The following is a 23,567-nucleotide window of genomic DNA, read 5'->3' on the forward strand; positions in this document are numbered from 1 at the left end:
AAAAGGACCAAATCAACTTAAAAAATTCGGTCTATCCGAATTTGGTATTCAAAACGCCTGTTGCCATTTAAAAAAATGCAAGTTGTATTGCGCATGCACACACGTATAGATCTAAAAATGTAAAAATCATCAATAAATGTGTATTTATGTATTCCCTATCCCCTCCCGAAATCCGCATATTAATCCGATGTCACTGGACAGAATTATTTAGTGTTACCTTTAAAAGGAAACACACTGTATAAGACGAATATAACACATGAGGATGTAGCGTCCTTTTAAGAGATTCAAATCAGTTTTTAATAACATAATTCATAAAATGTTTGATTTTAAAACCAAAAGCTTAAAAATTGATAGCACAACTGTTTATAGAAGTTGATCTTACTGGAAAAAAAAAAGCTTAACATAAAGCCATATGACCATCATAATAAGTTATGTATAGATTATGTCCACATACAGGCGGCAATTCTGCGCTGTTATAAAAAAGTGAAATTGAACTAGATTCGATGATTTAAGGTACTTAGGTAAATATCATATCATCTTGATGAAATTTCTACTTAAATATAATTATTAAAATATTAATTATCATGTACACTTATTAAAATAAATTTATTATAATAGTTATTCATAAATGGTTTGTTCAAATATATATATTAACAACAAATATTTGCATCACAAAATGATCATTTAAACGAGGAACATTTTTTATCTAACGTTTAAAATTTACATCATTTTCATCTAATATTTACAAAACAAAATACGTATATATATATATATGTATATATAAAAAAAAAAACAATAAAAATAAAAAAATTACATGAAAAAGATTTTTAACCAGTGTATATAAAATGTACTACCATTTTTTCCAGAGAAAATTATTTGAAGGACACAATATACACTTGAACTTTAACAAGGAGACAGAATACTTTTTTTGTAGTATCGAGGAAGACTAATGCTATATTATCAAGCAAGTATGCTTGTAACATTTGAGTTATAAAATTACCTTCAAAACAAATCAGTCAAATAATGTAAACCATACACCAACAATTTTTAAGCAACTTCAGCTCCTAAATCTAATATACCGGCTTCAGCTATAGGCACGTAACGTTCGTCAATCTTGAGCAGTACTATAGTTTTATCAACGTGAGATCTCTTTGACAAGTCACGGTGATTTGGAACCCATTGATGCACCACCTTAAAATGTAAGAGTCAAAAGTTTTATACTTAATCTATATCTAAAAAAATTATTAACATATATATCTGTGATATAGAAGAAAGTAATAAATTCAAGTTAATATATTTTTTTCAAATGAGAGTTGTACTTTTTTTTCTCCTGTCAATTGTTGAGCAAATAACTTTTAAACATTTTGATAAAGACATGTAGCCAGAATTTGATATAGTTGAGTGTTTTAATTTAATTTTTAAATATATATGGGAGGATTTACATACTCATTATTGCAATTGTCAATCTTCATATTAATATCCAATATGAAACAACTATACACAACAACATATTTTGTAGACATTTTAATTATATGGTACATACATTAGGGCCGATGGAGTGTTTCAAAACCTTAAGCTACCTACTAGTTATGCTACTTTTTTGTTGTATTTAAATCAAAATTCTAACAAGTAATTTTGAATAATTCAATTTTGTGTACCAAAAATGATAGTAGGTTTGAATATTGAGGTAATGAAGATTTGAAAATAATAGTGAAATATTAACCTAAAAATAATTGTTAACACTTTTTTTTCATTTGGAATATTTGAAAATATTAAGGTCATTCGTATACAAATATACAATTTAATTCCAAAAATAATAGAAGAAAAAATGTGTGAGCATGCTACACAATCAACCTATAACATTAAGTAATAAGTAATATGTTTTCATATAAACGAGATACCACATAAAGTTGAGTTTTATATAGATACCTATTATAAATTAATTATATAACATTTAGCTCAGATATTATGTTAAACCAACATAAAATAAAGTACAACCCACCACCTCCCCCCCCCCCCCAAAGAAAAAAAATTGCATAAATGAAATTCATTACCAATCCTTCCATTCCTTTTTCTGGTAACCAATCTTTCCAGTGACTCCGACCACCCCTTATTCGCATTTTTTCATCTGGCCAAACTACATCTATTCTACGGCCCAAGTTAATAGCATCATACACTTGTAATGGATCCAGAATCTGATAAACATTAAGGTTTCAACATTAATAAGTCATAAAATATTTTCAAGATCATTATGATTCTATATTTCTATTTGATAAACCTACCAAAACTTTATGATGCATCGGAGAATTATCATTTGGATTACTATCAACAGATGCTTGTGGTGAACTGGTGATTGGTGACTGTGATGATGATAACAGCCCTGCCAAGTTGGCCAAACCAGCTGAACTTGGTTTGCCAGCAACATTAGCTGTACTACCTCTAGTACCACCACTTCTGCTGCTGATACTACCACCCACTCCACTACCACTTCCACTCATTTCAATTGACTGACTTCCTGGTGTTCTGGTGCCATATCCAGAATGCCTATTAAACTGTGTCATAGCATATACACCCTCATGTCCGAATCCACCTTCATCGTGTGACTGTAATGAACTTCCACTAGAACAACCCTCAACACATCTACTTTTTAATCTAAATGGAAAACAAAAATATAAATTAGAATATTTAGTATTTAATTTAAATAGTAATATTAAACTTACCTTGACCATACTCTAATGATAGATTGTTTTATCTTTCCTAAGCTTATTGAACCACCTACAAGAGATGATAATTGTTTGTTGGTTTCAGCATAAGAAGTAGTTAATGGTGAAACAAATATTGGATAGCCAATAGGTTGGTCACACGATGAATTTATTATGTTTCTTAAAGCTTGTTTGGCATTTTGTATACTACCACGTTCAGGATTACGATTTCTTAGGTAAACTAATTCTTGTTGTTGTCCTGCCCAAAGACCACGAACACATTCGCGGTTTATTTTTATAACACGGAAACTTAAGAACCGTTTGTTCAACATAATTACTTTATATTCATCTGAACCTTCATCCATTATATGTCTATTAAATAAAACAGTTTAGTTAAATATATATTTTTTAAATACATTTAAATTATTGTTATAAAAATATATGGTAAGGGGTTGTTTTGTTATGGTACTCGCCTAGAGTATGAATATTTTATGGCTGTACCAGGATGGTTGATTAAATCTTTATAGAGTAATTGATAAATATAGGCCAAGCCAAAAATGTGGATGTGATGAGACTGCATAATTATAATTTGACAATTGTAATAAAACAAACTAAGAGATTCCAGTTCTATCATAGAATTTGACAAGAGAATGTAACAAGGACTATAGTACATTATTTATGTTTGTTTTTAAGTATTGATAAAAGTTTTTAATTCTATTGGGAAAATCAAGCTGCCTGACCAGAAATCAAACCTACCCTTTTGCTTGCAGGAAATTGCGCTTCCATTGGGTTACTCAACTGCACAAATTTAAGATACTATTTCTCACTCTTTCCCTTAACATAATTTACAAAAATATTTTGAACTTTTCTAGCAATCATCTAATTCTATCTTCCTATTTTCTATATTAAATCAATATTCGATAAACATTTATACTTAGTATTAAATTAACAGTGCTGGTATCTGGCTAAAAAAATAGTGATTGTCATTAACTTAAAAAGAATGAAGGTAAGACATATCTGAATTAAATTCCTGTTTTAATTTAGATTTTGTTTATAATTTGCAAAATAATAAATGATAATTATAACTGTTATGTTCAAAACACTATTTTATTTAAATATATTATTATTATTATTACTTACATTATAGTATTTTTTTTATTATTTTAATTATAGATGGTAGAACATTGACATATAAAAATATGACTAACACCAAAATGAAAAGTATGAATATTAAAAACTAATCAATTGATTTACCTTAAAGCAAGTAATGATGGCATTCCAGACAAAACAGCATTTCTCCAAACAGGATCTCCTTCATGTGATATCACTAAGTTCCGTTGGTGGTAGTTTATAGCACTATACAAAGCAGCTGGATCTTCATATTCGTCAGGAACCATAAAATGATTCTATATTCAAACATAAGTTTGTGGATTTATATGAATATAAATATATATATATAAATATTTTAAATGAAGATTACACACCTGATGAAGTTTTAACGACATCCTAATTGCTGGAGCTAATACTTTACGCATCAAGTCCATATCTGCAAATATCCACTCATCTCTTGTTGATGTTATACGGAAATCTCCTTTAAAGAGGGCATGGAGGCCATAGAGGAAAAACTCGACACTAAAAAATGAATTGATTGATCAATTTAAACTAATTATTATATGATTAATGTTTACATACCTTGACATAGTAGTATGCGATGCTAAACCCAGTGACCGTCTTCCTAGTAAACTGAGTGCAAAGCATAATGATACCAATAAAGAATCTTTACCTTTATCAATAACAATTTTTCGAATCTGAAAATATAGAGTAATATGGATTATTTTTTAACTCAATGTATTTGTGATGTTGATTCTGAAAAAATTCTTATTTACGGTTATTTAAATTGACTATTGTCTTATTTAAGAGCTATTTGAAATATATATGGTTAATATAATTAATGATACTATTAAAAATATCTGATAGCAGTTCCCAACCTTGGAACTCTCTACCCAAATTAGAGTTGCAGAGGTTTTCATGGTGGGTCGCAAAAGCTTTTCTTACATTTACATATTATATTTTATTATATTATAATTTCAATTTCGGAAAAAAAAAATTATGTTCTTTGTTTTTGGGTCGCCAAAAGTTAAATTTAAAATTTTAGGGTTACACTCATAAAAGGTTGGGAACCACTGATATAAGAACTAAGAGCATTTTAAGAAAAAATAGCAACTTTGACCCCGTTGTCAATTGTCAATTGTCCAAGTCAAGAATTGACAACAGGGTCATGTATTGTCACCGACCCTAGACTTCCATACAAAATTTGAGCCTCCTAGGTCATGTAGAAGTGATTTAAATTGAACTCGCAAGATTTGACGACAACAGAAATGAATGAATGAATGAAACATTGTGAGTTAAAGAAAAGCATGTAAAAATAGCAACTTTGATGTATTTCTAAGTTAGTGTTGATGACAAAACATTTCATTATTACTAAAAGAATAATTTTCTATACATAATGAAAATTGATTTTACTAATTTTAAGCTATTTACAAGCATTTAGAATTTTGCATATTATATCTTTTAGTTGTAGGTGTGCACAGAATTATGCAACAGATGTGGCTGATATTTTTTTGACCACTTATCCCTTCACAATGCCAACTAAAAAAAGAATACGGAAAAAAAACCATAGATAAAACATAATATACTCAAACAGATAATTAAAATTCAATATATAAATTCAATAACAAAATTCTAATGAAATATAATATCCTCTTTATGATGAAAATTCCAAATTCTAGGAATAAGGTCGAAAAAACATTAAGTCCAGTTTATCCCATATTTTTATGCCCATTTAAAATACAAAACTTCAGGTGTGGTTGGCACTAAAAGTTTTTTTTTCAATCGAATAAAAAACAGCATAAATATTTAATATGAATTTCCCCACTGATTGTACTTATAGACTACAGTGATTTAAAAGTATCAAGAATACATGTGGCTAACTTTTTTAACGACATTTAAGTTTTTAAGTTGTAAAAGTCACAAATTGGATATTCAAAAATAACTATTTTTCCTTTTACAATTAAAGTAATTCATTTAAAATTTAAAAAATGCTAATTGAATTGACACTTTTTGTTGTTTCTTATACAATTATTATTTATTTTATATAGGTTGATACAGAAACAAATTTTCATAATACTTTAACTTATTTTAAATTGTTTACTCCATTAACCTATTTATATTGTTTTATCCTTTATGGGACTGAATATAAGTTAATAAAAATATAAATATCATATTATGATTATTATTTTATATTATAGGTCAAACATAAGGTATTACATTAATATTAATCTATATAATGAAATGCTGTCTGTTGGTTCTCCCATTACTTGGGAAAGGCTGGACCACTTTAGCTCATTATTTTTTTATAAATATTGCGATAGTCCGGTTTTTGTAGAAAAAAAGTTGGAAAATTTAGGAAAACTGAATGACCTTTTTTTTCCATGGGATTTTTCTATAAATTTTTTATTTATAAAAGGTTACCTCTCTGGTAACTTGTACTCTCAATACAAAAATTTTTATTATAATCGGATAAAATAATTTTCAGTTATAATTTGATACTTGGCCACCATATTTTTTATCACTATTAGTTTACTTGCAATTAATAGATTCAAAAACTAATAATCATTTTCAATATAAGTTATATATGAATAGATTCCTCGAGACTTTGGATGGTGTTTATAACTTATTTTTTAACTTCTATAGATAACTAAAGGGTAGCTCATACATGAATTTATTTTCAGTTCATGAAAAAAGAATAAATGGGATGCGATTTGGTTATATTATAAATAACTATTAGAATTAGTAAAAAAAAAAAATAATTAATAGAAATTTGGCATATACTTTTTTTTACTTATATTATAATAATAAAAAAAAATCTTTGGCACAAGCAATGCCAGCTGGACAACTAGTGTAATATAATACTATCTATATACATATTATAGGATATGTACTCATCAACGCCCAGACCAAACCGTTGGGTCTAGGGACTTGAAATTTTGTACAGAGGTTCTTTAAGCAATGTAGGGACCTACTAGGAAAGGATTTTTCAAATTCCTGAATTAAAAATAATTAAAAACGAAAAAAATGATTTAGCCGGAACCACTGAAAATATGAGTATGGAATTGTGCCAGTAAGTTTGTTTTATAATGAGAAAACCCCCCAACACAAGAGTTTTCAAAATTCAATCCCTATTAGGGTTAAAAGGGCTGTATAATATAAAGAATAAAAATTGTTTGTTTTATCGGCTAAATATCTGGAACTAACCTAACCGATTTAAAAATTTTTTACAATCAGAAAGCTACACAATCACATGAATCTATAAGCTATATTATATCTTGATAAGTTGTCCTTAACTTTTTTATTGGAAATTTGAGATTTTTTATAGAAATAATAATAATATTCAATGTTTTATATATTATATGGTTGCTATTGGTTATACAATTTAGTATAGAAGAATAAGAAATTAGCAATTTGTTATTAGATACCAATTTTAGAAATTATTTCACCTTTACACAGCTAGACATGAGATAAAATATTATGATTTGAATATACTTTTAGTCCTGTATTTTAAATGACTATATTAAAAATATTTTATGGATATTAAGATAAGGTAAATCCATGGAAATTTGTCACGGGGAGTTTTGATCATGACTAGCTAGATATAAACGACAAATTAACCAAACATATTGAATCATATAGTTGGTATTTTTAACGGGCAAAATATACGTTTATAGTAAACTATAAAATATCCATAGAAATATTAACTGATACACTGTCTATTTTATATACAATGATTTATTATTGGATTCAAATTTAAAACTCCTGTCATCTACTCAATGAAAAGGAATACTCAGATACTACTTTATAGAGGTACACTGTCATAACATAATACAGCAGAGAGACATCCTTTTTTTTTAACTTACATTTTCTGTTTGGAAAGCACAAAATCGAATCCATTCCAAATAAAATGAACAAAAACTGTTGCGGGTAACACCACATGAAAGTAAGTCAAAGTCTTCATCAATATTTATATTAAAAACTGGGTCAAGATCCACAAAACTCTTGCACAATGTTGGTTTCAAACCTTCTTTTATTTCATCTGATGCTAACCACTGTTGAAGTTTTGGTGATCGTATAGCATAATATATAATGCTCTAAAATAAAACAAAGAAACAACATAAATATTATAATCCTAAGTCACATACATAAAAATGCATTAAGGTACAATATGCTATAAACATACATATTAAATTTTAATATAAATATTAAAAAATCACCTTTATATAATAGCTAACCAGCACTTTCCGAAAGTCAAATACTTGTAACATCGATGAGGCATTAATATCTGATATACTGTATCCTTGAACAACATACTTGGCTGCGACTACTTGCCAAGCAAGCCAACGTTGACTAAGAGCAGCATTTAAAGATAAAATGTGAGGAAAATGTCCAGGTTCACAGCAACAACATCCTGCAATAAAATAATTGTATAGATACAGCTAGTTATGTAGATAGACATTAGCCACCATTTGTACATAAAAATATGCATAAAATTAACATACCATCATTATCTTCAACACCTTCAGATATCGCTTCTACTTCTCTTTGCTGGCAATAAGTACCACGAAACTCAAGTCCACGTATTTGAAAAGTAACTAAATTGTTTCCCATTTCAACAATGTGAACCAGACAATTCAAATAATCTGATGCTAAGACAAAACAATCTCCTTGTGACACGTTACCCCAACGGCCTAACATAATATCTCCACAGAGAGTATGTTGTAGTAATCTTGTGAGATGTTCATAAAATATTGAATTAAGGTTATTGTCGTCTGCACCAAGATTTCGTTCTAAATGTGATGACAATTTGGTGTTCGTATGGTCAACTCGTCTGGTATTATAATCTCGCTCCCAAAACTTTACGGGTCGTACATAGGATGTTAAAAATATAGCACTTCCTAAAAAAATAATAAGAACAATAAATACTTAACATAATTTGTAACTTTTTACAATGATCCAGAGACTTTATATGATTTTGATTCAATATTTACCTAAAAATGGATAAAGTGGTGCTGAAATCGCTGCAGACAAAAATGCTTGAAGAAACATCATTGCAGAATGAGGAACAGAAAATGGTTGAGCAAAAGCATGAAAAGCTGAGCCCCAAGTAATTTGCCATGGCGCTATGTATGTTATGACAAATTGCAACTAAAGTAAAAAACAAAAGTTAAATTAATAAAATAAGAAGCAGATATAAGGTTAATTAAAATTACCTTAAGTAAAAACTCATAGATTTTATCATAAGCAATAGCAGTAAGGTAGTAATCAATAATGAAAGTTTCAGAACATTTTACATAGTCCAATTGAAAAAACAGTACTGCAAATGCTAGTATATTATACTGGTTGGTTTGTTGTGAAAATGAGCATCGTAAACATTTAAGTGCACATACTGATAACACCAGAGAACCTAATAGAACTCCCAGTTTTGTTACAACAATCACGCTGTCAGATGTCAAACAGCCAATAAACATCAGTGGGTAGAGAACATTTCTTTCAAAAAAGCATAAGTATACATAAACCTAGAATAGATTTTAAAACTATTTAGTAGGTGTTCATTTTTCAATATTTGCTAAGCATAAATTATGTAAAAATAATTTTCTTAAAAGCATACATAATGGATAATGATACTTACTTTTTCAAACCACATGATTTTAGCTAGATTTTTAACCTCATATTGATTATATTCAGATGGCTTTAAAATAGGATGAGCAACGCACAACCAAGGCAATTGTTTTCGCAATTGAGGTATTATATAGTGTAGAATAAATCCAATACTGAAAGTAGTACACCACATTACCTATAAATTGTAAGCTAATTAATATAAAGTAAATAAAATAATTTGTCTTTGTTCAGATTTGTATCTTATTATCATTGTTTCTTTAACTTCATATTAGCAGTTGACAAGCGTGGTATTGTTTTTATCAGTTTAAAATTTGATAATTCATATTGGCCCATTTGTAATTAACAAATAGTTTATTTTACATTTAAAGTTTGAAAACATATATTATACATGGTGGCATACAAGCACTAAGCATGTTATGTTATGTTATTTTTATTTATTTAGTGTTATTTAAACTTAAAATATTAAGTGCATAAAAAGTATTTTTTCTTACTGGATTTAATTCTGGTTGTAAAGCTGAAAAAATATTGCTAGAATGAATAGCAAAAACAATAAGACCAATAATTGGACAAAAAATTAAATCAGTCTTCAATCTAGCATTTATTGTATCTTGTAACTGTTTTGGCCAGTTGTCTTGAATTTCAATTTCATCATCTAATTCTAAATATATATTAAAAACATTATTATATTGTTATATATATAATTTATGATTTTTTAAACACTGTTTGGATAAAGTAATATTTACCACACTTTAATTGTTCTTCAGATTCACCTTCTTTTTGTTCAGAGTTTGTTTTCTTTGATGTTTTAGTTTCTTTTATTGGTCTAGGACATTCCATATCAGGTCTAGAAAATATATCTTCATTGGGCCATAAATATGTTTTAAGAACATTTAATATAGGAGCTGGATCGCTAGAGCTGCGACTTAAATGGTAAGATATGGCAGTGAGCAATGCGCAGAACAAGGAAAAAAACACATTTCTTGATGATCCAGACCAATCGTTTAATGCTACATATGCAAATCCATATAAAATAGACACAGCTAAACAACTTCTTAATACACAATAGGCTGATGCTTTAAGTGAACTGGTCGCATTACCTCCAAATAAATGTATATCAATTTGTTCCAGGATATACATAAAAAAAGTATTAACTTGAGGCAATAATCCCAAACTAAAAGCAATTGGTAAGAACAGTAAAAAGTTTGATAAAAAATCACGAATAGTTTCTAATATATATAAAATATGCAAAGTGAATCCATAGAATTTGAGTTGATAAAATGTTCGGCCAGAGTTTAGTTGAATGTGTGTTAGTAAAAGTATGGATGAGAACAGTATGAAGTAAACTGGACGACTATACACAACAATTTTGTTAAAACCATGTGTAGGAGATGCCACATCAGGTTGTACAGATTTAACTAAGGAATACTGACAGCCAGCCATAACAAAACAAAAAACAAATGCATGAATATCTCTGTAGAATTTAAAGTACAGTACAAAAGCGCCCAATACAGCAACTGAAGTAGCCAGAATAATGGTAATAAATAGTTCCAATAATGTTGGATTGCGATCAATGGCAGTAAGTAATGCCAAACGATCAAAGTGAACTTTAAAACACATTTTCTTGACTGGTGTGTACAGATAGTATCGTTTAGGTTTAGGAAATCCAACACTAGGATCCAGAAGGTCAAATCGCAACTGCCGTGGTATTACTGGGAACTCATCTTGATATTCTGGTCTGATATTTTCATGTTCTTGTTCCAAGGTTTCTTCAACTGGTGAAATTATTGGGGAAATATTGAAGTGACGGTATCGCTGAGGTTGACTTTGCATCCAGTAAGGTTCTTCATGTTCTAATTGCTGTTCATAATTACGAATAGGACGAGGAAATAATCTTACAGGAGAGTGATTAAATACAAGATCATCTGTAGAATCATCCCTCCGTGATGTTGAAGGTAAATTTGGAAATGGTTTAACTATTGAAGAATTATTATTTAACATAATATCTTTAGTAAAAGTATAAGTCATCCAACGTCCATTTTCATCACGAAAAAAATGTACAGATCTGTAGACATAGATAAGTTGAAATATTATTTATATTTATTAATCAGTATCTGAAACCAAAGTATTTTTTTACAAACCCTTCTGATGTATCTTCAGGACAAGCAGCAAAATTGACACCATCCGTAGCTTGTAGGAACGGGGAACTATATGCTTCACGAGTTCTCATTCTATGCCTAGTACTGGAAAAATATTTTTATAATTAGTAGTAATTAATAAGAATGTAAGATTAGCATGTATTTTCTGACACAAGGACAACATATTTATATTCAGCAGAACTGCAGAACAAACCTTATGTTATTAGCTTTAGTATAAGAATGAATTGACCTACTATCAAAGTTTTATTATAGGTCAATTCATTCTAAAGTTTAATACACGCTAACAACACGAGGTTGATTTTATTGATTACAAATTTGCTATGCATGGGTCGAGAAGAGAACTAAATAGAAAAAAATAAATAATTCCAAGAAAATAAAAAAAATATTTAAAAAATATTATAAAACATTATAAACAAATATTCTCTACTGATGATAATAATTTTTCCAGATGATATGTTAACAGTACTAAAATATTTTTACCTAAATTGTCGTTGTCTTAATCTACTTCTGTTTTCTACTCGACCAGGAAAAACATCATTCATATGATCTAAAACACCTTCATTTTTCACAGTTATCAAACTTTGATTTTGCTGCTGTGTTTCAGATGTTGGGGTGATAGCTGGTTCGGAACTTGTGGGGAGAAGGGAACTTAGTTCATTATGAGAACCAGCAGATGAAGAAGCCCCTTCATTCACGTTTAATGTAGTCATTCTGAAATGTAAATTATAACTAAACGTAAAAAATTTAGATTAGCAACTACATTTATAAGTTTAAATATTTTATTAATTTGTTTCAAAACTTCATCCAAAGAATCATTTGCATAACTATTAACAAGTAAACAAACATTATTATGTACAACCGCAGATCTAACAGTCACAGGAATTCAACTTTAAAATAATGTATTAAATAAAACTTGGAAATTACATCAATCCTCTTCAATTTACTTTTCATATAATAATATGCATTGGTTCTAAAGTTTTTTCTTTGATGCCACTATCTAGTTTAGATAGACTTTCTGTCTAGTCTAAAATTCTTATATAAACATTACATTTATACTTCAATCATTCAATAAAACTAGGAATATTCCCAAATACTTGAAAAATCTAATACATTACACATTCATATACATATAAGCAGATCAAAATTAAACACTAATAATTAACCAATCTATTATTATTTTAAATGATTTCACATGACTTCTTGAAAAATGTATTATAAACAAATTAAAATCAGATCTAAAATAAATCCAACGAGATTAGGTATGGCAAATTAACAGTCATAAAACTTTTCTAATATTCATCTATTTCTATTTCATAAAATAAGCATTCATTTCCATTAAAATGTGATAGTGTACAATTCGATAAAAAAATGTTGTTGTCATACTAGATACCTATATTTTAAGAAACACATAGATTATATTGTCATCAACAAAACAAGACAAATGGCTGTAAAAGACATACTAGAGAATTAAAAATAAGTGCAAAAAATGTTTTATAAACATTGTTATACTGGAACCCTGTATTAAATGTAGAAATTCAAAAAAAAGTATTAAGTGCAAAATCTGAAATGTTATACAGACAAAAATATTCAGAATACCTACCAATTGAATATCATTAATAATCAGAAAAATCATATGCGAGATTATATTTTTCTACAAGTTTTTTTACAAATTGATGAATTCCTAGGCATTATTGAAGAGTTTTGTATACTAAAAATAACTTTAAATATCAAATGAATTGAAAAAAATACCTACAAAATTTGATGAAAAATATTAAGAATATATCATTATAATTACTTATTATCATTGGTCTAACCATGACCTTCATTAGTCTAACTTAAATAAATTGTGATTATTTATATTTATTACTTCTTATTTAATTATTATTATTTTTCACTTCCTTGTTTTCTTATATCAAATATTTTTGGTTTATTTTATAACTCATATTACGTATTGTATTTCATTATATTTAAGGAAATGGCAATTTCTCATTGATCTATTTATATACATGTATATAATAAATATTAAATTAAGAAATTATTTATTGTACCATAAATTAAGTAAATCAAATATTATACCTGCATAAAATAACTTTTATCATACAAATTGGCAAAGTTATAATACAAAGTTTTTTCAAGAAAAATCTACAATACACTAATGACACTTAATACACTAATAATAAAAATATATTCTAAATATTACTATTTGTACAAAATAAATGAGTCTATTCCAAGACTCAAATGTCAACAATTCTTTGGAATAAAATTCCAGTTACACCACATACACCACAGTATGCAATTATAAGATTTATGTCAACTTTAATTTTTTATAAAATTAAACAAACCAACTCAAAATTATGATACTTAAGAATTATAGTTATTTTACCACCAGTAAATAAATTCAAATTAAATACAAATTTGAAAATGTATGCATAGTTAATATACTCACGCATCAGGTCTACTTAGAGTGTTATTGTCGATCCATTCATCAGTAACAGTAGGATAACTTTTAGATTCTGTACCACAATCCATATCACTTTTAATCTTGTCGCATAAACATCTTCTAGATTCTGTTAAAAATATAAATCAAATATGTAGAAAATTACTGTATGATGTATAATGGCTATAACAATTTAAATTGTAAGTAACATTTCTAAAATAAATTCAGTGCGGGTTTAAAATAGTTTTTGCTGAATGTTATTTATATACGTCAATTCAATTTAAAACAATATATAAAATTGTATAAAAGTTTAAAAATGTATAAAATGAATTGATAAGAGTAATGTCAATTGGTCGTGCATAGAATTAATTCTAATCTTGCACAACCCTCTTCCCCCTTAATCTTGATTGCTAACCAGCATATTGTTTTACTAATACATAATGAACGTCATCAAATTTACACACAATAAGGAAATCAAGATTTGAAACAGTAGAGGCTAATTAAAATATATTTATAAGCAAGATACATTCTCTAGTGCCCTAGTGGCTTGTAGTATAATTTGTATGATAGAAAAATAAATTGTATTACCATTGGATTTATTTTTATTAATTCTACGATGTCGTTTTCTATCTGAATCATTTTTTACACTTAAATGAGGAGTTGATGTGGCTTTTCTTTTTTTATTTGATTTTTTTACTAAAATAATAAAATAAAAAATAATTGATTAAAATAATTAGAATTAATAATACAAATTTTTAATTAAAAAAAAAAGATTATTTAATAATATAAAATATGAAACACATCTTACCATCTTTAACAGATTTTATTTTTGGTATAGCCCCTGTTTTTTCAAATCCGACAGATGATGGAGTTTGAATTTCTTCTTTACTCCCGTCTTTTGATTCAGATTTATTTCCTAAAATATTAAATAAACTTTAAATATAAATTTCAAAAAATAATTTATCAATTAGTATAAATAATGATGAACGATTAAATCATAAGAACTCCTTTGTGTGTGTCAATACACTCACTAGAATTGTTATCTTCAGAAGTAGTGGTATAGTCATCATCAGACAATGTAAAATGCCATGGTATTGATCTATTTTTTTCCATTTTTCTTACTTAGTGCAGCATGTTTAAAATTATGATTTATACTTAAAAAGCTATTAAAATCATACAATTAAAATTAAATGTAAAATTTACCTTTCATATCACTAGATTCAGATTCACTTTCTGTGTGTTCAAATAGCCAATCAATACCTAATGTTTCTGGTGATTCCGCTGGAGATTTTAACTCAATTTCTAAATTAAAAAAGTAAACATAATATATTAAGTACAATAAATAATTATCAAAAAACTTGACATATAATAATTAGTTTAAAAATGACAATAAAAAATTAATTAAATATGAAACATAAATGAAAAATAAAAAATTTTAGAGTATTTTAATATTGAATACTACATTTAATTAAGTGTTTTAAATGTTTTAATTAAATACAATTAATTTTTATCCAAAATGCAATTTGATTATACATTATAATTATATTTCCAAATAATTAATAAATCTGTCAAAACTTCATGAAAATTTAACTAACATAGAACATAACAATTTAAATTAATTGTATTAAATTATAAGATATTCCATACCTTTAGGTTTATTTTTCTCTATAAATGCAATCTCAACATCGCTTTCAGTATGAAAAATTCCTTTAACTTCGGCGCATATTTTTTTCCAATTTTCTTCGTGGCTATTTAACAAAGGTGATCTACTACCAGCTTCTTCATCATCATCACTATCAATTGTTGTATGTATTATTCCATGACTAGAACAATGCTCTTCGCAGTGTTCAACAATTGGGTAGTCAATATCACTTGATGTAAAAACAAGTTGGTAACTAGATGTTCTTCCTGCATCTAATAATATAAATTTGTGAGAAATTTGTTGTTCAAAGAGTAGAATTCATAGTTAATGCGTTCATTATATACCTTTATCTTTAGTAAACACATCACTAGATGTAGAATAGTCTGAACTAGCACACTTTGGATCTCTCTTTAATGCTAATGCATTATTTTCATTTGGAAAGCAATCCTATGCAACATTTATATTTAAATTATTATTACTGTTATTTAACATTGATACAATATTAATATTTTTTTTTAACTAACAGAAGATACTGTAATGAAGTCTTGACCTCGATCTTCTTGAGGTTTCCATATTTCTGAAAAGCTTTGTAAACCTGCATGGTCATAACGTCTATTACTATTCTCTTCTTCTGGTTTATCATCAATAAAATATGGATTATCTAAATAAATGTTATTAAATATTAATATATTATTAAAATAAATAAAAATAAAGCTTTATTATAGTAGACATACTTGCACTTTTAATAGGCCAATCACATATGATTTTTTCATGGATATGTAATCCAGAATCAGTGCTAGTAGAACTACTCTGCCTTCCTCCATCTATAAATATTTTAAAAAAATATATAGAATTTTAAAAGTAAATTATTTAAAGAACAGTTTGTACTTGGTTCATTTCGGTGGTATCCAGATGTTGAAGGGTCATTTCTACGAACCCCCAAATTAAGGATTTGCATTTCAATGCCCTCATCTTCTCTAAAAATTTTAAAGCAAATTTGTTAAATTGGTATACTAAGCTTTTAGATTTTATACATCTACATTAAGAGTTAATAATATTTAAAATTATAACTATTAACTTACATACATTATTATCAAATCATATAATACCTGATGATAATTTTGTCATGTTCCATATATACTATATAAGGTATTTCATAAAGAACGCAGTTTTTATGTTGTTATAAATCAATTTTATTTTATAAAGAATACATTATTGATGAATGATGATACATAGTGTTTCACTATTAGTTTAGGTGTAACTGTGTAAGTGGAAATGTGGTATTGTGCATATGACCCTTTCGTTAACAACAGCGAAACATCGAAAAATCAAACTTTAGGCTTGTTGGTAATCAGGAATTTTAAAGTTAGAAATTGATCCTCTCTATGAATTTACTGACCAGCCTCACTATTGTTGATGTGGTCATTGCTTCACGATGTTTGAGGATCGTACAAAGTTTCCTAACAGTTACAACAACACACTCGCCATGTATATAATGGGTTTTAGTAAATAAAACATGTTGCTTATTGCTTGATTGCATACCGCTCCATGACGACAATTAAACAAAATACACAATAAATTGATTATTCATTTAAATCCTAAGCATCCACAAATAACGTAAATTATAAGAACAGTGCCAACTTCCTAACAATAACAAATTAGTCGGGATTTCAAAAACTGCGTTCTTTATGAAACACCTTATATATATATTTATTTATTAAGTATTAAACGGGCAAGGCCCTGTTACAATAGACAATAGCATTACAATCATTATAATAATGTATAACAAAATAAGGATATAGAATTAATAATGATAATAATAATAATAACAATAAAAGTAATAACAATAATAGTAGCATTAATAGTAATAATCATAGACATACAACTAAATATGTCTAAGGAAATTGGTTGAAAATAATAATAATAAACAAATGTACAATAGCTATTGAAATAGACATATTAAGGTATTAAGAATTAAATAACTACAATATTATTTGAATGAGTCTAGATTTGGTGAGCTGAAAATATCAATTTTAAATTTATTAACAGTTTGCATTATTCTATTGCAGGGAGTGTTATTTGCATAGTTTGTAACTTGTATGCTTAAACGAAAGGTGTTTGTCGAGCGAGTGTTAAAAGTGGGAGTATAGAAGGTTAAGCGGCTTAAAAAATCTGAACAGTCTACATTGTCATTCAAAAGCTTATGTAGTCAAGACTTATACGTCTGTGTTCCAACGTTTGGAGGTTTAATAAAGATAGGAGTGGATCGTAAGATGTGTGAGGTTCTCTAGGTATGGAACATTTAAATGAGAGGTAGCGTAAGAATTTGTGCTGTACTTTTTCCAATCTTGTTTTTTTCCCTGCCTGATAGGGAGACCATACTATAGAACCGTATTCGCAGATCAGTCGTATTAACAAACAATAAATCGATTTAATAGTAAGTTTATCAGTGAAGTCCCTACAATTACGACTAATAAAACCTAAAAGTCGATGCGATTTATTAATAATCATGTGTATATGACAATCAAATTTTAGCTTTGGGTCAAATAATATACCAAGGTCTTTAATAGGACCAGTAGAACGGAGAAGAGTTAAACCATTTATAGAGTAATTATAGTGAGTAGTCGATCTAGATCTAGTGAAAGTCATTATCTGACATTTATTAATATTAAGTGATAGATAATTTTTAGTGCACCAATCATATAGCATATTCAATTCAGATTGAAGTAAATCAGCATCAAATTGCGAATTAACTATACGAAACAATTTAATATCATCTGTAAACATTAGCTTAGAGCAATTTTTAAATTGTATATCATTAATAAATATATTGAATTTTATTGGAGCTAAGTGGGATCCTTGCGGAACTCCAGATGTAATTCGCATTGGGGTAGAACTATAACCTTGGTAAGAAACAATATGATAACAATCTTGGGTAAAAGAAATTAACCAGTTTAACAGTATATATTATTTCAAAAATAATTGATGTTTTTGAAAAATGTTACATAGTTTCTAGTTAGTAAAAACCAACAATTAAAATTTTTTTTTAGTTTTTATATTTTTAACCGCATAATTTGTTTACTTTATAACTTTTTTGTATGGCAATATACTATTTTAATTTCATATTCCAATATAGAATTTTGTATATGATATTATAATTTATGATACATACAAATTGAATTTAAGAGTTATAATTATTTAAAGTTTTGATGAGTGGAGTAATGCAAAAATATTTTGAGAGATAACTGCGTATCACTCCACTTCGCTCATCTAAACCTTAAATACTTTTAACCTTTAAACACAGAATTTGAAATTTTATGTATCCAAATACTTAGAAAAATATTCTGATTTTGTAAATGAAAATAAAACTGTATATTTTAACAAATATAAAAACATTCGACATTTTCAAGATGTTAAAATTTATAAATGTAATTTTATACGATTTGAAACCATGTAAAAAAAATATTTTCAAAAACAATAACACTTTTCTGAAATAATGAGTAACTTACATTAAATGAATCACCTAGTAAATAATAAAAAAAAAAAATGTATACTTCAATTTATACACATAAAAGTAATACAATTTGTACAAATTTTGATTATGAGTGTTTGGTATTGACAAAGTTCAATCTTGACAAATATGATAGGACTAAAAATTTATACTAAATCAAAACAAAGCAGTCAAATATAATATGTAGAAAATTGAGCTCAAATCAAGTTTAATCATAAAATGCATAATGAAAAATAATTAAAATTAGCTAATATTTAAAAAAAAATTACTTGTTTGGTGCTCTAAGAGCAGGCCGTCGACCTTCAAGTTCTGAACTTCTATTCTTTTTAGCGTCTTCTACAATGTATTCGGTGGTGTCGAACATGTGATGCAAAGACCAGTTTACAAGTTTTATGATTGTGATTATCAAACTTACAATACTCGAATATAGTATCCAAATAAACATCTCTGATATATACTTCAAAAAATTATTTATAAAAATGATATTAATAAATATAGTTTTATAGAGAAAAATAAAATAGGTAATTACCAAATGTATAAAAAATGGTAAACAGAGTAAAATCAACCATAAATAAAGATGGAATGTATTGGTAAAAATGCTGTGTTTCGGTTCGTAGTACCATCCTCCTGTAAACGAAGCCCAAATACCCTGACGCAATATGTCCCAAAACTGAGAACCCATCTTCTCCACCAGTCATTTGTACTTTGTGTAACTTATCAACTTTGAATCCAATTACACATTTTCTAAAACATAAATATAATACTTAAACACAGTCACAAATCATTAATCATTTAATTTCCATATAAACTATTTAATAGAAGTTAAAAACCTATCTAAAAAATTAATTAATAATAACATAGGTACATAAGTAAAAATGTATTATTATAGAATTATAACATTTATAAATTAAAATTATAAATATTGTTTGGTTTATCACTTTTAATTAGTTATTGATTATATAAAAACTTAATATCCATCTAATAGTGAAAATAAAATTTGGAAGAATATTTTGTAGAGCATAATGCATAAATCTAAAATGTTATTAAAAAGCACATTAACTTGGAAACTTTTATTGGAATATCATTTTTTATGTTGTTATTCTATACAACAAATTATACTTAAGAGTATAATAATTAAGATTATAGATCTGTGCTTAACAACAAAACATAATGAAACAACTTAAATAATTAAACTAGAAGCATAAAATATTGATAAAAAATAAATACATTTAATATTTTATAATATTTTATAACATTCCTGTGATTAGGTACATAAAAAATTAATAAGAATTAATTGTTAATCAAAGAATCTAATCATAATCTACATAATTCTATAAAATAAACAATACCTAATTATTAATTGATATCATAATATAATCTATTGACGAAGCATTAATAATAGTTTATTCTTAAACTTTATTGCAAGAATTAAAACAATTACAAATTATGAATTATTTATATTTATGAACCAATACAAGGTACCTATGTATTTTTTTATATAATATTGCAGTACCCCCGTACCTAACCATATTATATTATATTTTTATTATATTCAATGTTATCACTATTTATTTAAATTATTTTAAACGTTTCATAAACCAATGGAGTCGTTATGATTTAATTACAATTAAATTCCACTAAACTGATGAATACAACTGACCAGATCTTTGGACAATTGATCGGTTAAAACTTAAGCGCCTGTGTTAGTGTATTGGTTTTCCACTAGCACCCATACGTAAGACAGTAGGTCGATAACAACACAACATTGTATGAGCATGGATCGTCACTTACAGAAAACCAATCTTTTAGACTACTTACTTCGACCTTACATTAGCAATAGAAACAGCACGTCCAGTAGTCGAATTCAGATCGTTGTTTTAAAAAAAAAAATTGCTATTCAATACAATTTGAACAACAATAGCGTTAGATTTTCATAACAATTTAATAATATTAAGTTGATAGTTGTAACTTGTAACACTTTGTTACGATGTTGGTGGTGTCGACTGTCGGAGAGTCACGTTTGATAACTATGAAATAATTTATAATATTATAACAAAACACCATACGAATATCACTATTTAGCCATTATCAAGAAGTACGTTATCAGCAAGAATTTAAAATCTGTGGGATTTGTGGTGATTGGTAAATATTTATTTTTCGGTTTAGCGCCAGTGGTGGCTGAAGTGTCTTGTGTCTACCATATTGGCATTGTACATAAAAAAATTATTTCCTTATGAAGTGTTAACTCTTTGTTTCTTTATCTATTTACTCTTTGTCCAGTAGTCTTTGATTGATAGTAATCTGCCGTATATATTAAACTGTTATGTGTTATAGCAATGTTGCCGAATATCGGCCATTGTCGAACAATTTACTTTTCTGTTAAATACAAAATTACAAAAGTAAAAACTCACTACCTTAGTACTTTCTAATTGGCTTCTATTAACTGATGATGATTGTTGTTTATAAAGTCTGTATTACAATAAACCTCATCCCATAAAATACTATATCATATATAGTCTATATAGCCATAATTTCACCTATTTGATTGTTTATTTAAATATAAGAACTAGGAAAAAAAAATAAACAAAATCTAGGTACCTATAAATAATATATTAGTTATTAGCATTTAGGTTGTAGATACAATATTACTTTAAGATAGGCATTAAATCCTTGGAAATGAGTATAATACCTTTTTTTTTTTTTTTTCCCCCGTTTGAACCGACAGCAGGGGAGGATCTGTGTAAACATTACTACTCCCCTGCTGCCATCGTTTATTAATGTTTAATTAAACGCTAATACATATACATACATACATAATTATGATGCTTCGCCTTAAAAATAAAATATTAATACAATAAATACAATACAATAGGTACAATACAATCAAATACAAAATATAGATAAAGTCCGTCAGTAATCGCGGTCCGCTGTAGAGTGCATCTTCGTGTGCTCAGTCTGTCGGAGCCGCTGCCAATGCATTCGTTCTTCGTTCGGTCTCAGCTATCCTTTCATCATGCTCCTTACAGCTTAAGATGTTGTCAACCATATCGTAAAAGGACTGAGTGGCGCGTTGGGAGGCAGCCTGTAGCCGGTCGTTCTCGCTGGGCGGGACATCTAAAGGGCCGCACAACAAATCCTGAACGTCCACTGGAGTTATATTTCGGTTACCAACAAACATCTTCACTGGCAGCCGAAGCGGATCCCAGTAAGCACAATCAAAGATCGTGTGTTCCACAGTGTCCTCTGGGTGTTGGTAGTACAGGCAAGCCGCATCAGGGGCGCGCTTCATCCGGTGTAGGTAGTGCCTGAAACACCCGTGTCCCGTAAGAGCCTGCGTTACATGAAACGTGAGGTCTTTGGGACACCTTCTCGTCCATCTTAGCAGGTCTGGAAGAATCCTGCGCGTCCAGGCTCCTCTAATGCCCCGACTCCATCTGTTCGACCAGGCAGCAAGCAGGATATCATGCTCTGCTCTCCGGATCTCATCCTTTGAGTCAGCTCTCTCCGGGTCGTCAAGTTTACTTCGGACTCTTTTGCGTTCCAACGCAAGAAGATCACCCGGAGGAGTTCCTGCCAGTAATAAGGCTGCCTCGGCCGAGACTGTGCGGTACGCACTCGTGACTGAGAGCCGCAATCCTCTGTGCCCGAATCATGAGGTTTCGACAGATAGCATACTTGCATGCTCTTTCAGCCCACGTTGGACAGGCGTACATCAGCCTGCTGTTTACCACAGACATTAGCAGAGCTCTCTTGGACTGAGAGGGTCCTCCAAGGTTGGGCATGAGCCGTCCTATAGCCAGTGCTGCCTGGGACGCCTTCCCCGATACAGTAGTGAGGTGTCCACTAAATGTAAGGTGTGAGTCCAGATAAAGTCCCAGGTATCGCAGCTTCCTTAGCAAAGGAACTGTGTGACCCCCTATAACGAACACCGGATCCCGATAAGCCCACTTCTTAGTCAGCATGATGGCCTCGGTCTTCTGCCGTGCTAGTTGAAGTCCATGAGCGCCCATCCAGCCATCAATAGCGTCTAATGCATAGGCGCACATAGGGTGTGAATTTAGGGGGTGCTGAAATAATTTATAGTACACAGACCCGTGGGGAGCGAAGCCATTGCATTGCAATAATTATAAATTTTATTAAAAATAAAAATAAATATTTTGTAATTATATTAAAAGTTATAATAACATGTAATCATTAATTATTAATGTTAGACAAAATTTAATTTTCTGTTTGATATTGCAAATGTTTGCATTATAATTTCCCCCTCTATTTTATTGGTAAGATCTCTCTCAATGCTAAGCGTAGATAGCTTGGTAAATCTTTTTATCTTTCTTGGCCCATATTGGTGCGTAACCAGTTTTTCAATCTACGCATAGCCAAGGCCGGA

General features: G+C 28.5%; 1 protein-coding gene across 2 annotated transcripts; it reads right to left on the reverse strand.

Annotated features, from left to right (window-relative positions):
• Positions 1 to 587: 587 nt before the first annotated feature.
• Positions 588 to 21,242, reverse strand: pcx (pecanex). Of its 2 annotated transcripts, XM_089225887.1 has the most exons (30): positions 20,999 to 21,242; positions 19,710 to 19,924; positions 19,450 to 19,637; positions 16,558 to 16,646; positions 16,404 to 16,493; positions 16,194 to 16,330; positions 16,014 to 16,116; positions 15,675 to 15,941; positions 15,231 to 15,329; positions 15,059 to 15,148; positions 14,836 to 14,943; positions 14,616 to 14,723; positions 14,037 to 14,157; positions 12,071 to 12,301; positions 11,573 to 11,674; positions 10,178 to 11,496; positions 9,926 to 10,092; positions 9,445 to 9,609; positions 9,026 to 9,331; positions 8,804 to 8,960; positions 8,315 to 8,710; positions 8,030 to 8,223; positions 7,676 to 7,906; positions 4,395 to 4,510; positions 4,187 to 4,334; positions 3,957 to 4,108; positions 2,721 to 3,074; positions 2,283 to 2,652; positions 2,055 to 2,195; positions 588 to 1,191 (listed from the first exon to the last, which is right to left on the reverse strand). In XM_089225887.1, the coding sequence occupies exons 2-30, from the start codon at positions 19,860 to 19,862 to the stop codon at positions 1,048 to 1,050; spliced, it is 6,246 nt and encodes a 2,081-aa protein (XP_089082013.1). In that variant the 5' UTR covers positions 19,863 to 19,924; positions 20,999 to 21,242; the 3' UTR covers positions 588 to 1,047. The 2 variants fall into 2 exon arrangements, with proteins under 2 accessions (XP_089082013.1, XP_089082014.1); XM_089225888.1 differs by lacking the exon at positions 15,059 to 15,148 and having other exon boundaries at positions 20,999 to 21,240.
• Positions 21,243 to 23,567: the final 2,325 nt, after the last annotated feature.

The sequence above is a fragment of the Diuraphis noxia genome, unplaced genomic scaffold (genome assembly GCF_037042655.1).
Source record: "Diuraphis noxia isolate RWA-SAM2 unplaced genomic scaffold, SU_Dnox_SAM2 contig0004, whole genome shotgun sequence".
Lineage (NCBI taxonomy): Eukaryota > Metazoa > Arthropoda > Insecta > Hemiptera > Aphididae > Diuraphis > Diuraphis noxia.

Excerpts from the sequence above, each read along its gene's own strand:
- pcx (XM_089225887.1), bottom strand. The coding sequence starts at position 19,862 with ATGGGTTCTCAGTTTTGGGACATATTGCGTCAGGGTATTTGGGCTTCG. Across the intron at positions 15,149-15,230 it reads TGAATCTAGTGATATGAAAG|TAAGAAAAATGGAAAAAAAT; the intron begins GTAAATTTTACA and ends TGCTGCACTAAG. Across the intron at positions 1,192-2,054 it reads AAAAAGGAATGGAAGGATTG|GTGGTGCATCAATGGGTTCC; the intron begins GTAATGAATTTC and ends TTACATTTTAAG.